Source organism: Peromyscus leucopus, chromosome 3 (genome assembly GCF_004664715.2).
Source record: "Peromyscus leucopus breed LL Stock chromosome 3, UCI_PerLeu_2.1, whole genome shotgun sequence".
In the NCBI taxonomy this organism is placed as follows: domain Eukaryota; kingdom Metazoa; phylum Chordata; class Mammalia; order Rodentia; family Cricetidae; genus Peromyscus; species Peromyscus leucopus.
In genome coordinates this window covers 98,543,867-98,556,142 of record NC_051065.1, presented here as the reverse complement: position 1 = coordinate 98,556,142, position 12,276 = coordinate 98,543,867, and the positions used below count along the sequence as shown (strand labels likewise).

At 48.0% G+C, this 12,276-nt stretch overlaps 1 protein-coding gene across 2 annotated transcripts in view; it reads left to right on the top strand.

Annotated features, from left to right (window-relative positions):
- Positions 1 to 4,497, top strand: part of Hk2 (hexokinase 2) — a 50,294-nt gene extending 45,797 nt beyond the window's left edge. The window contains exons 16-18 of one of the 2 annotated variants that reach the window (XM_028871371.2): positions 295 to 450; positions 1,079 to 1,312; positions 2,799 to 4,497. In XM_028871371.2, the coding sequence (XP_028727204.1) occupies positions 295 to 450; positions 1,079 to 1,312; positions 2,799 to 2,943 (535 nt within the window). In that variant the 3' untranslated portion in view covers positions 2,944 to 4,497. The remainder of the gene's footprint in view (positions 1 to 294; positions 451 to 1,078; positions 1,313 to 2,798) is intronic. The other variant, XM_028871372.2, reaches the window with a different exon arrangement.
- Positions 4,498 to 12,276: the final 7,779 nt, after the last annotated feature.

Below are 12,276 nucleotides of genomic sequence, written 5' to 3'. Positions count from 1 at the left end.
GCCAGTTCCTTGAGGTCCAAGAGGAAGTATGTAAGCTGCCCAGCTGCCCAGTGAGTGGAATTAAAGATGAAGGCTCAGCCATCCTCCCCTGCTCCTGGAATTGGTATTGGGTTTGTGAGTGTGTTTCTTCCTGAGGAACTGTTAGTCATCAGGTGGTGAATGTTTGAGATTTCTGGATTTACCCACGTGACTCAGGAGCCCTTCTTTTCCCGAAGGGGGCGTTTGTCACCCCTTGGCTTCCTTTCTGCCTGGACACTTCCCCTTCTAACCTCCCTGGACTCTGTCGCATTGCAGATTTGAGAAGATGATCAGCGGCATGTACTTGGGCGAGATTGTGCGCAACATCCTCATCGATTTCACTAAGAGAGGGCTGCTCTTCCGTGGCCGCATCTCTGAGCGCCTCAAGACAAGGGGGATCTTTGAGACAAAGTTCCTGTCTCAGATCGAGAGGTAAGGATGGGGGCTTGGGAAGAAGGTGGGACCGTGTCCTCATTCTTCCCTTTACGAGTAGACAAGTGAACAGGTTTCCGTAGGTCAGGATGTAGCTCACTGAAGTCTTCTTCAGTGAGTTACCCATTCCTGACTGACACTCCCCAAAAGAACCATGCTAAACATGGAAAAAGACCATGAAAAATGGTTTTCATGGGTTTTAGACCAAATATCAGGGCTAGTATGCTTGTCGGGTGTGAATTTCCTTGTTATTGGTTTAGTTTAGTTTTGGTTGTCTTGAGACAGGTCTCACTATGTAACCACGGTTGCCCTTGAACTTGTGGCAATCCTCCTGCTTCAGCCTCCTGAAGGCTAGGATTACAGGCATGACTCACCACGACTGTGCCCTACCTTGGGTGTCAAATAGAATGAGAGGCCATTTTTGTTCATGGCTCTGTCACCTGTGGGACAAGCAGGCGAATGTGTACTGCTCAAGAGCCAGACACACACACACACACACACACACACACACACCCCCCACACACACCGCCCTGGATAGAACCTGCCTGGATGGAACCAGGTAGGCTGTGGGGAGGTCACCGGCTCCTCCTGTGCACACCTGACCGGTCATTGTCTCCCTCCCATGCAGTGACTGCCTGGCCCTGCTGCAGGTCCGGGCCATCCTGCGCCACCTGGGGCTGGAGAGCACCTGTGACGACAGCATCATCGTGAAGGAGGTGTGCACCGTGGTCGCCCGGCGTGCGGCCCAGCTCTGTGGTGCAGGCATGGCTGCCGTGGTGGACAAGATAAGAGAAAACCGAGGACTGGAGAACCTCAAAGTGACTGTGGGTGTGGACGGGACTCTCTACAAGCTCCATCCTCAGTGAGTACCTGACCCTGGAGGCCTTCCCCTGTCTTCCTTCTTCTGGAGCATTTCTACTCTTGGCGGCTCCGAAGAGTGTGTTTAACGCGTAGTTTGGAGATGAATGATCAAGGGCCTTTTACTGGCTCGAGGGTCTTTGTGTGGCTGTAGCTTGCTAATTTTCAAAGCTGGAGAGCAACTTTCTTGTCTTTTGAGGCAGGGACTTGTGTAATCCAGGTTGGCCTTGACCGCATTATGTAGCTGAGGCTGGCCTCTATCTCCTAATCCTCGTCTTCCACCACCGGAGGTGGGGAGACAGGTATGCCCCACCACACCTGGCTAGGGAGGAGATTGTATTTTCCAGTGATCACATCTCCGCTATTTCTACATTATGTTGTTTAATCATTTTGACTGTTATAAACAGTGCTGCTGGGAATATTCTGGTAGGCTTACTGTACAATTCAAGCAAGGTTTTTCCTGTTATCCAGGGATTACCCACACAGGAGCCACTCAGTCTTGTGTTGATAAAGGTTTTGTGGGAGCACATCCATGCCCACGTTTATGTACTGACAGGCTTTATTCATGCCCAGATGGCAGAGCAGTCATGTGAGGACACATAACCCACAACACTGAAGCATGTATGTGAATGTGTCTATGTGTGTGGGGGGGGTATGTACACAAGAGTGGAGGTGACCTTGGAGTCTGATTGATTCCCTGGAACTGGAGTTACAGGCAGTTATGAGTAGCCCGACACAATGCTGGCAGTTGAATTTGTCTCTTGAAAGAGCAATAGATGCTCTAACCACAGAGCCGTCTCTCTAACCCATAATTTACCTTGAGAATTATTTTAATAACTTGTGTATGAGGTGGAGGTGGGAAGTGTGGGGAAATTGTATAGATGGGTACAGTGCCTACAGAGGTCAGAAGATGGCATTGAATCCTTTGGAGCCGGAGTTACAGGCCATTGTAGACCACCACAAAGTTCCACCACGTGGAACTTTGACCCTGGCCCTCTGCAAGAGTTGTGTACACTCCTCAGTGCTAAGCCACCTACCCTGTCCTTGGTTTTATTTTTTTAAGCTAGTCTCTTGTATTCCAGACCTGCCTCCAACTTTCTATGTATGTAGCCAAGGATAGCCTTGAGCTCTTGCCTCTGCTTCCTGTTTGCTGGGATTATGGACATGGGCCTCCACGCTCATTGATACTGGGGATGAAACCCAAGGGCCTCACTTGTGTTGCTAGGTAAACGCTAGCAATTGTGCTATATCCCAGGACCAACTGATTTATTTTGAAGAAAGCTCACCAGCCTTGTGCCAAACTTGAGCCTTCCACTGTCTTGATTGGGCACTTGGGTGTGGTCCCCGCCCCTTCAAACCTCGGTTTTCTGGTACCCAGTACATAGTAAACGTTTGCTATCTTGTAGGTATCACGCTTCTCATCTTCATCCTTGTTTCCAGCTTCACTTGAAGACACAAACCAGTCACACCTCTTCTCTCTCTCTTTCCAGCTTTGCCAAAGTCATGCACGAGACAGTGAAAGATCTGGCTCCCAAATGTGACGTGTCCTTCCTGGAATCTGAGGACGGCAGTGGGAAGGGCGCGGCTCTGATCACTGCAGTGGCCTGCCGCATCCGTGAGGCCGGGCAGAGGTAGAGCCGGAGACCAGACAAGGACTTCTGCTTCACGGCCACTTCCCCGCTTTAGTTTAAATGACGAGGATGAACCCTTGGCATTTCCTCAGCAGAGGACCCTGTGAGACTGAGATTTTTGTCTCTTTATGTTCACCGTAGAGTTTGACGCCCAATCCTTGACCTTCCCGAGAATCAGAATTACGGAACTGTTCATCCCTCCTCCATTTTACTTCCTGTACAATCCTATGGGATGGAGAGAGTCCTGGTTGCCTCGTTTTGGGTCTGAATGTGACATTTGTAGGTGGAGAACATCTCCCTGAGAGGATGTTTGCCTCTGACATTGGGGAGGAGGAGAAGGAGGAGGAGGACAGGGACATCACCCGGGTGGCCGGAAGTCTGCCCCTTCTTCAACTCAACCATAAACATCTCCCTGCCAGTTCTAACACTTGCTGTCCTGGAATAGAGAAGCCAAACCAAAGCCAAGAGTTGACACCTCCTTCAGGTGTTTGTGGCTTTACCTCACATGGCATCATCCATGAACAACAGACCTTGGCCGGGGGTCGGGTGGGGTGGTGGCTTTTGGTAGCTTTTTAATGTTTTTTCCTCCCGCTGCAGAAGTGGAAACACTTTTTTTGTTTGTTTGTTTTGTTTTTTAATTTATGTTTTGAAATTTATTTAGTTTGTGAAGCAGCTCCTCTCCTTCATTGTGTAATGGTTAATTGTAATTAATGTATTTATATGTCCCCTTGTTTTGTACATAGCTGGCCAGGCTCTCGTGACTCGGCCTCATTAGTAGATTGCTATAGTTCAGGATGTGAGGTGGAGACACTGACTGGCTCCTAGAAACACCTCATTCACCTACAGGAAGAGGAGAGGTGTGTTGGGTGAACGGCAGAGCACCAGCCTCCAGGCTTCTCCTTCCTCCGCGGTCTGAGGAGTGGGGGCAGGGGGGACAGGGATGGAGACAGGCCGGCCCCCTGGATGGAGGAAACCACAGCAGCTGGCCGCTCTGTCCGCTTTCCTGAGTGATGTCGCCTTGGATGCTAGCCAAAGGATACTGAAGGACTTGTTCAAATGCTCACTGCTTAGAAAACTGTTTGCAGGTCAGTCAGTGTTATAGAACGGTTCGGCAAGCTAAAGGAAGCCACGAAAAACTGTTTTTGAAACTGTCTCCGATTTTTCAAAACAAACCAAATGAAGCAGCAAATGAAGCAAGCAAACCAAACCTCAGGGACGTCGAACCTCTGCCCTCTTGGTAGATTCCACCCCGGGCTTGTCTTGTGTTTTAAAGAGGCGCTGTCTGTCTCTCTGCTTCCCTGGACTGAACTGCATTGAGCTGTGACTCACTTTTTTTTTTTTTTTTTATACATGCTATTTATTTCAGACTGTTCGAGGAACAGGGGGGTCACGGAAGCCCTGACCTCTGCTCTCCGAGCATACGGTTCACTCTGAATCCAAAAGTTCGCTTCTGCCCTAAAAATATTAAATTGACCGTCAACATTAAACCTGGCTATGGCATAAAAAAGAGGGGACAGCCTTGTAACACTAATAAATAGGATGCACCAAGAGAAACTCACCATCATCGCACCCAAATTTTGTACATTTTTCGTTTGGGCAGAGCAGAGCCTGGGTAGAGCTGAACCAGGTGGGGTAGGAAGAAATGAAAACTGCCCCGGGTCCTCCTGGGATGCCCAGAGGGAAGGCTGGATCTTGATTTGATCCAGGCTAGCCCTGCCTGTGTGGTGTAGCACCCTTGATCCCCATACCTGAAAGTCAAAGCCCCATAGATGTGTTCAACCACGGGAGGGTAGCCCCGGAGTGCAGATGGATTTTGACTACATTTTTGAATCTTAAAACTTTAAAATCAGACACCATCTATGAGAGGACACTTTTTAGGTGGAGATGTATGTGTGTGTGTGTGTGTGTGTGTGACTAGCTTTTAAGGAAGTGCTGGCTTTGAATCCAGAGCGTGAGGCAGTATGCTGTGTTCCTACACGAGGCTGACTGCCCCCAGACAGCAGCCCTCTGCTAATGCTGCTTTGTGTGATACTCAATGAACCTTTGGCTCATCGCAGATCTCCGGACACTCAGTCTAGTGAATGTGTTGTCACCGTGTACAGTAGAGAACTAGTTGAATTAACCATGTGATGTTAAATATGATTAATAAATTTTAACTTTTTTTTTTTTTCAAAATATTCAGTGTGTGATTGGATCTTTAAAAATGGGCATTTTAAAAGTATGGTCATCTTTGGGACATGTTAGCACTTCCTGGTCAGTCTGATCGATCATTGAAGGGATCAATACGTTTGAAGTGTAGTGTTGTCTTTCGGGATGGGTGGAGATGGGTTCTGGAGTACTAAAGCCTGTAGGTGGTCGGATACTGTGTTAACTTTCTATTGCTGTGATAAGACACCGTGAACAAGCAGCAGGAACCCGATGCTGAGGGCAGAAGCTGAGCCTCAGGCTGGAAGCAGAAAGTAAGGACTAGATATGATGTCAGTCCTTAAACTCTTGAAACCTGCCCCCAGTGACAGACACACTTCCTCCAATAAGGACACAGTTCCTAAACCCCTTCTGCCTGCCCCCAGTGACAGACACACTTCCTCCAATAAGGACACAGTTCCTAAACCCCTCCAAATAGTACCACTGGATGGAAACCAAGTATTGAAATGCCTGAGATTATGGGCCACATTTCATTCAAAACATCACAAATCACTTACATAAAACAAAATAATTCATATTAGCATGTAATTTACATACATCCTTTGGTTCCAGGTACCTCACGCTGCTATAAGGGCTGGGTAAGTGGTTCCTACACTGGTGTTCAGAGACTACTATACACTATATACTATACGTGCTTGGTGAAAATTTAATTTTTTTCTAGAATATTTCAAATTTATACATATTTGAAGTGCCCCAGCACTTGAACCCAGGGCCACCCAAGCAACCCTGTCACTTAGCTACATCTCTTGTTCTCCCAACCCCTCTTTGGGATAGGATTTCATGTAGCCCAGGCTGGCCCTGAACTCCTGGTCCTGTTTTAGCCTCCCAAGTGCTGGGAGTACACATATGTGCCACCATAGTTGGCCCCGGTCTTTTTATGCTTGAGACTTGGTCAATGTAGCCTTGATTCCCTCTAGCCCAAGCAGGCTTTGGATCTTGCAGCCTCAACCTCCTGAATAGGTGCCTGTGTAGACCTCCTTTCTTTTTGAGACAGGCTTTCACTATGTACCCCAGGATGACCTGCACCCTGCTGTGTAGACCAGGCTGACAATGAACCTGTGGCAATCCTGCTTATCCTACCAAGAACTTGGAGCGCAGGTGTGAGCCACTATAATCACCCGGATTAGACAGGTGACAGGAGAGCTGAGGAGCCGAGCAATGGGGAGACTGATGAGGTGCTCTGCACTTGTGATCCCAGGGCTGGGGAGGCAGACAGGGATGGATCCCTGGAGTCCACTGGCCAGCAGGCTTAGCTTACTCAGCAAGTTCCAGGCCACTGAGAGACCCTGCCTCAGAAAACAAGGTGGACAGCTGAGGAAAGACAGCTAAGATCCTGTGTGTGTGTGTGTGTGTGTGTGTGTGTGTGTGTGTGTGTGTGTGTACGTGTGTGTTTCTAGCTTTACATTGCCTTAAAAATGTAGTAAGGTTGACAAGATAGTTCAGTGGAAAGAAGAGATGGCCTAGTGGTTAAAATGTCTGCTCTTCCAGAGGTCCCGAGTTCAAGCCCACCAACCACATGGTGGGTAACAACCCTGCATAATGGGATCTGGTGCCCTCTCCTGGTGTGCAGGCAGGCATATAAGCAGACAGATTACTCACACATAAATAAATCTTAGAGCTTGATAGGCAAGACTAGATAGAGCCCACTATAGAAGAGAACTAACTCTCACAAACTGTCCTCTGATCTACACACACACACACACACACAAACACACACACACACATACACACACACACACACACACACACAGACAGGTGGAGGGGGAATTTGTATCCTACACTGAATCTGAGTCCCAAATCTAGGTAGCACAGAGTTAGGTTGTTGATGCATAGATCCTGTTTTCCCTTCCTTCCAGCCTTGTTTGGTAAAGTACACCCCAAACTTCAGGAGTTGAGGATGACCTTGAACTGATCCCCTGCCTCTGCTTCTCCAGTGCAGCAATTCCGTGCACGTGCCACCATCCCAACTCATGAGCTTGTTTGGCTTTCCAGAGCAGAGTCTCCACTCTGGGCTTCTAGGTGTTGCAGCTGGCTTGGTCCTGTCTGTAATCAGCCATACTGCTCCTCACAGTGTGGGCACCTTTCTCCCCAGGTCACTGTGGCCTCTCTGGCAGCATGAGGGAAAAGCTACACTTGTTACTTCCCATGGGGGTTGGAGGAAGCTCCAGGGTGGGCACAGACAGCTCCCCACAGATCCTGACACCGGATGAGTGGGGAGCTTTTATTTTTTTAGTGTAATTAACAGTACATTTCCATGCTGTGAGGCTCTCAATGTCCCAGCTAGCACATGCTCATCCCTTCCCCAGGCTGCCTCCCTGCCCAGTCCCACATCCTTCATACCACCCAAGGAAAAATGACTCCTTCAAGCAAGCAGGTGGTCCCTGCTCGAGCAGCTCACAGCTTGGAAGTAGCTTTCCCAGCCTCTGACTGCTCCTACCCAGCCTCCTTCTGTCTCTCTTTGTTGTTTTGTTTTCTTTATCTGGGCCCCAGGTGCAGAAGGCTGAAATACAGGCACTCCCCCTGCTCAGAGAATTTTCTAGTCTTTGCACAAAGCCTTCTCGCTTGTCTGTTTTCTTACTCCCTTTTGAGTCTCTCCTTTCTTGTTCTTCCCTCCCAATTGCCAGTCTTTGCTGCTTGACGCCACCTTATTTTTTTCGCGTCTGGATGATGCCTCATTGTGTTGCGCAGTCTCTGGTTTTCTTTATTTCTTTTTTCTAATGATATGGACGAAAGGTAGGGTCTTGCAAACGCTAGGCATTTGCTCTACCACTAAACTGTAGGCCCTGGGCCCCTTGCGATGCTTGAAAAATGTACAAGACAGTTAGCTAAAAGCCTCTCCTTGCCTACACCCACCAAGCAGGATTCTTTAATATTTATTATTAATTGTGTGTGTGTGTGTGTGTGTGCTATCTCTGAAATTACAAATGTCTGGATCCTTGCTGCTTTCTAAGGTCTAGCAATTCTGATTCACACCTATTTATGAAATACACATTTTGTGGCTGCTCTAAACATGATTTCCGCTATGTTGTCTAAACATGATTTCTGGCATGTTGTCTCATCCTCCTTCTTTGTCTTCATTACTATTTTTCTTAGATTTACTACTCTCTCGTTTTATTTCCAACAGTATGTTCTATTAACTAGCTGTTTGCTATGCATTTGTTCCAAGGAAACAACCCACATTGACCTCTGGGAACTAACTGATCAGGTGCTCCTTCGTAGCTTGGTACATAGAATGCATTGCGATCCACTCCTGAAAGATTGATTTTTTATTTATGTATGTGTTTGTGTGCATGTCTGTATGTGTGCCACACCTGCATAGAGTGGACTTTTTTGGACCTGTAGAGTCCAAAAGAGGCCATTTGATCCTCTGGAACTGTTAGGAACAATTGTGACCTGCCCACAGTGGTCCTGGGACCCAGAGTCGGGTCCTCTGAAAGAGCAGCCAGTGCCCGTAACTGCTGAGCTCTCTGTAACTGCTGAGCGATGTCCGGGTCTGTTGTAGTCCTGCTGTGTGCACTTATAGACCATCCTGGCACTGAGTTAAAGAGAGTGGAAGGGACAAGCCCTGAGGCAGAGTGACTGTGGCTATATTCTGGAGTATTAGCAAACTAGTTCTGAGTTTTTTTTAATGGTGGAATTTCAGGTAATTTATTATATTTTTTTGTAGCTAGAGTTTTTCCTGCCTTGCCCACAGTCAGGACAAATCTCTGTCACCCGCCAGTCCCACAGCCGCTCAGACCCATGACCAGAGACGCTGCAGCTGCCGCCATGGCCCGCAGCATGTGAAGACGCTGATAAGCCACCAGCCACGTGGCGAGGTATAGATTTGTAGAAATGGATTACTTTAAGATATAGATTTATAGAAATGCGTTACTTTAAGATATAAGCACAGTTAGCAAGAAGCCTGCCACGGCCATACAGTTTGTAAGCAATATAAGTCTCTGTGTTTACTTGGTTGGGTCTGAGCAGCTGTGGGACTGGCGGGTGGCAGAGATTTGTCCTGACTGTGGGCAAGGCAGAAAAACTCAAGCTACATTTTTCCATTTATTGAAAATAGATTCTTTTCTCACATTATATATCCTGGTTGCCATTTCCCCACCTCTAGTCCCCCCAAATCTTCTCTCCCTCTCCTCCCATCTGGAATGGCTCCCTTTCTGTCATCAGGGAAGAATAGGCTTCTAAGAGGCACTAATAAAATATAACAAAATAAAATATAATAAGATTAAAAACTTACTATATTCTTTTTTTGATGGCAGTAGTGTTTTTGTTGCACATTTTGGTGTGTGGTGTGTCTGTGAGTGTGTTCACATGTGTGCACATGGTGTATGCATGTGCTAGGGTGTTTGAACAGACACTGTGGAGGCCCTGGCTTGATGTTGGGGTATCTTTTTTTTTTTTTTTTGAGATAGGGTTTCTCTGTGAACCTGAAGTTCACTGGTTCAGCTAAACTGGCTGACCAGCTCCAGGGATCCTCCTGGCTCCACTCCCCAACACTGGGGTTACAGTACCTGGCTTTTATAAGGGCTTTGGAGATTTGAACTCAGGTTCTCATGTTTACACAGCATACACTTTACCCACTGGGCCATCTCCCTGAACTTCATTTATCTACGTTTGCAAACATTTTTGAGAACTATCTCCGAGATTTTGAAAGAGGGATGATTTGGACCAGGGCTAACATTCACCATTGAAGATCACCTTGGTGGCTGCTGTTGTAATGGAATACCAGAGTCTGGAAACCTCATATAGAGAAAAAGCTTATTTCGCAAACAGTTCTGGCAGACAGATTGAGTGACCACACCTGCCAAAGGGCTCCGCTGGGTCACAGCTTGGCGATGCCATCATACAGTAGAAGCATGTACAAAAGATCAGATGGAGAAAGAGGGAGTAAGAGGCAGGGAGGAGCTGAGTATCTTCTTTTCTGCCAGTCCAGCCCGGAGGGTACTAGTCCTTTCTGGGGTACTTCCCTAATGACCTAATCCCCCTCACTCTTGAAACTCCTCCATTTTTTCTGTGTCGTTTCATTGGGGACCAAGCTTCTAACACATGACCATTAACCATCTCCAAAGCATCTTCCAAGTCTGCCGTCCTGAGCTATAAAAACAAGGGTGTTTGAGCTCCTCTTCTGCGATTTGTAAGCCCCATCTGCTGTGTGAGTATTTACCTGAAGATTGGGGAATTCTGGGATGTGGTCCAGCTGCTGGGAGACAAAGGCTGCTTCAGATGCAGTGTGTGGTGCTGCCCAAGCCTGAGCAAGTAGGGATTGAGACTTTCCCTGTTGGGTGCTCAGGAGCTGACTTGGCCTCTCCCGGGTCAGCAATAACCACAGTTCTCACTCCAAGCTCAGTCTTCCAGGCTGAGCGCCCTTATCCAGGGCAATTGGGCAAGAAACACAATCAGCGCATTGAAATAAATAGAAATTTTGATTCCCCAGCGGCTCCTGGACCTTGGGTCCTCTGAGGGATAAACCTCTACTGTGTTTTATCAAATGTTTTCCATCTTAATAAGTACTAGGGAATGCCAGAACTATTTGCAACTTCCTGCTAACCCTGGGGACTGGGAAGGCGGCGGGCACTTGGGGCTTCTGAATAGGTATTTCCCCACTGCTGAGTGGTGCTCGAAATGGCTGTACCCTGAGGCTGCAGAGTCGTTCTAGGAGACCAGCTCTGCAATCTACTTCCGGCAGCACCAGCTGTCTCCTTTCTTGGCAGTGGTCTACACGTTTCTAAGCCCCAATGCTGCCTGGAGGGCATTTGCTCACGGGCCATAGAGTGAAAATATTGAGAAAGTGCGCATGTTTTATTCAGTTTGTATATATTACACAGGAGGTGAGTATATGGTTGCTGCGCAATCGGATGCAAGGAATGCGGCAGTGAAGAGATCCGGTTAAATCTAGTTTTGAGCCCTTACCCACACATTATTCCTGATGGAGCAGGAACCCCCAGGGAATGACATGGGCCGGAGGCAATTGAGATATGGGCTCCAGTCCAGAGCCTATTGGGGCCCCACCACTTTCCAAGCCCTGCCAGCCTGAGTGCCCCATCCTCTCGGATCTTATCAGGAGTTAGTACCCACCCCATCTGCAACCCTTGGCCCAGAGATGTGGAGAGATGGCGCCTCTGCAGGCGGCAAGTGGCGTCACAGTGTCATCGCTGTGACCCTCAGTAGCTCTGTCTCAGAGGCTCCCTCCAGTGGCGTCTGGTGGGCACTGCATCATTGTCCCTGGTCCCTGGCAACCCCTGTTGCTGAGTCACTGGAAGGCAGGAGGCCGCCCTAGTTTTGTATACTACGAGATCGTTTTTTCATTTAGATTCCTAAAACAAATAGACTGGTTTAAAGCCATGCGTGTTTCCTAAGGTTAGACAATGTTTGAAGGGAAGAGGGATGGAAAAGAGGGAAGTGGAGGGAAGAAAAACTGAAACTAGGAATGGAAGTGGGGTGGGGACGTCGGGACACGGACAAGGCAGGAGAGGAGAGATACAAGTTGTAAGAGAGCTGACTTGCCCTTTTAGAGCAGCGGTTCTCAAGCTTTATGCTGCCACCCTTTAATACAGTTCCTCACGTTGTGGTGACCCCCGTCTCCCAACCACAAAATTATTTTCGTTGCTACTTCAAAACTTTTTTTTTTTTTTTTTTTTTTTTTTTTTTTTTTTTTTTTTTACTATTATGAATCGTAATGTAAATATCTGTGTTTTCCCATGGTCTTAGGTGACTCCTGTGAAAGGGTGGTTGAACCCCAGTGGGGTCTCGGCACCCAGGTTGAGAACGTTTTTTTTAGAGGGAGAGGCAGGAAGCAGTGTGTTGGTGGGTGTGTCCAGTCCACCCCCACCTGTTGGGCTCTCCTGTCACGTTATGTAACGGGACTGCTCATGCTGTGTGCCTGCTGTTCAGGTCTCGGGGTGGTTCCCAAAGTCAAACAAAGAATTGAACTCCCAGTGACAAAACCCTCAAAGGCTCAGAAAGGTGAAAGCAGGCATTTAACGGGGCCAAAAGCGAAGAGCAGAAACACCCCGTTGGGAAGCTTGGCGTCTCGAGAGCAGGCAGATCACCCAGTGGACTCCAGGCTGGTCTTTCACAGGGCCCCTGGACTCTCCTCTCCTTGGATCCCCCCTTTTTCTTTCTCAAGTCCCTCCTC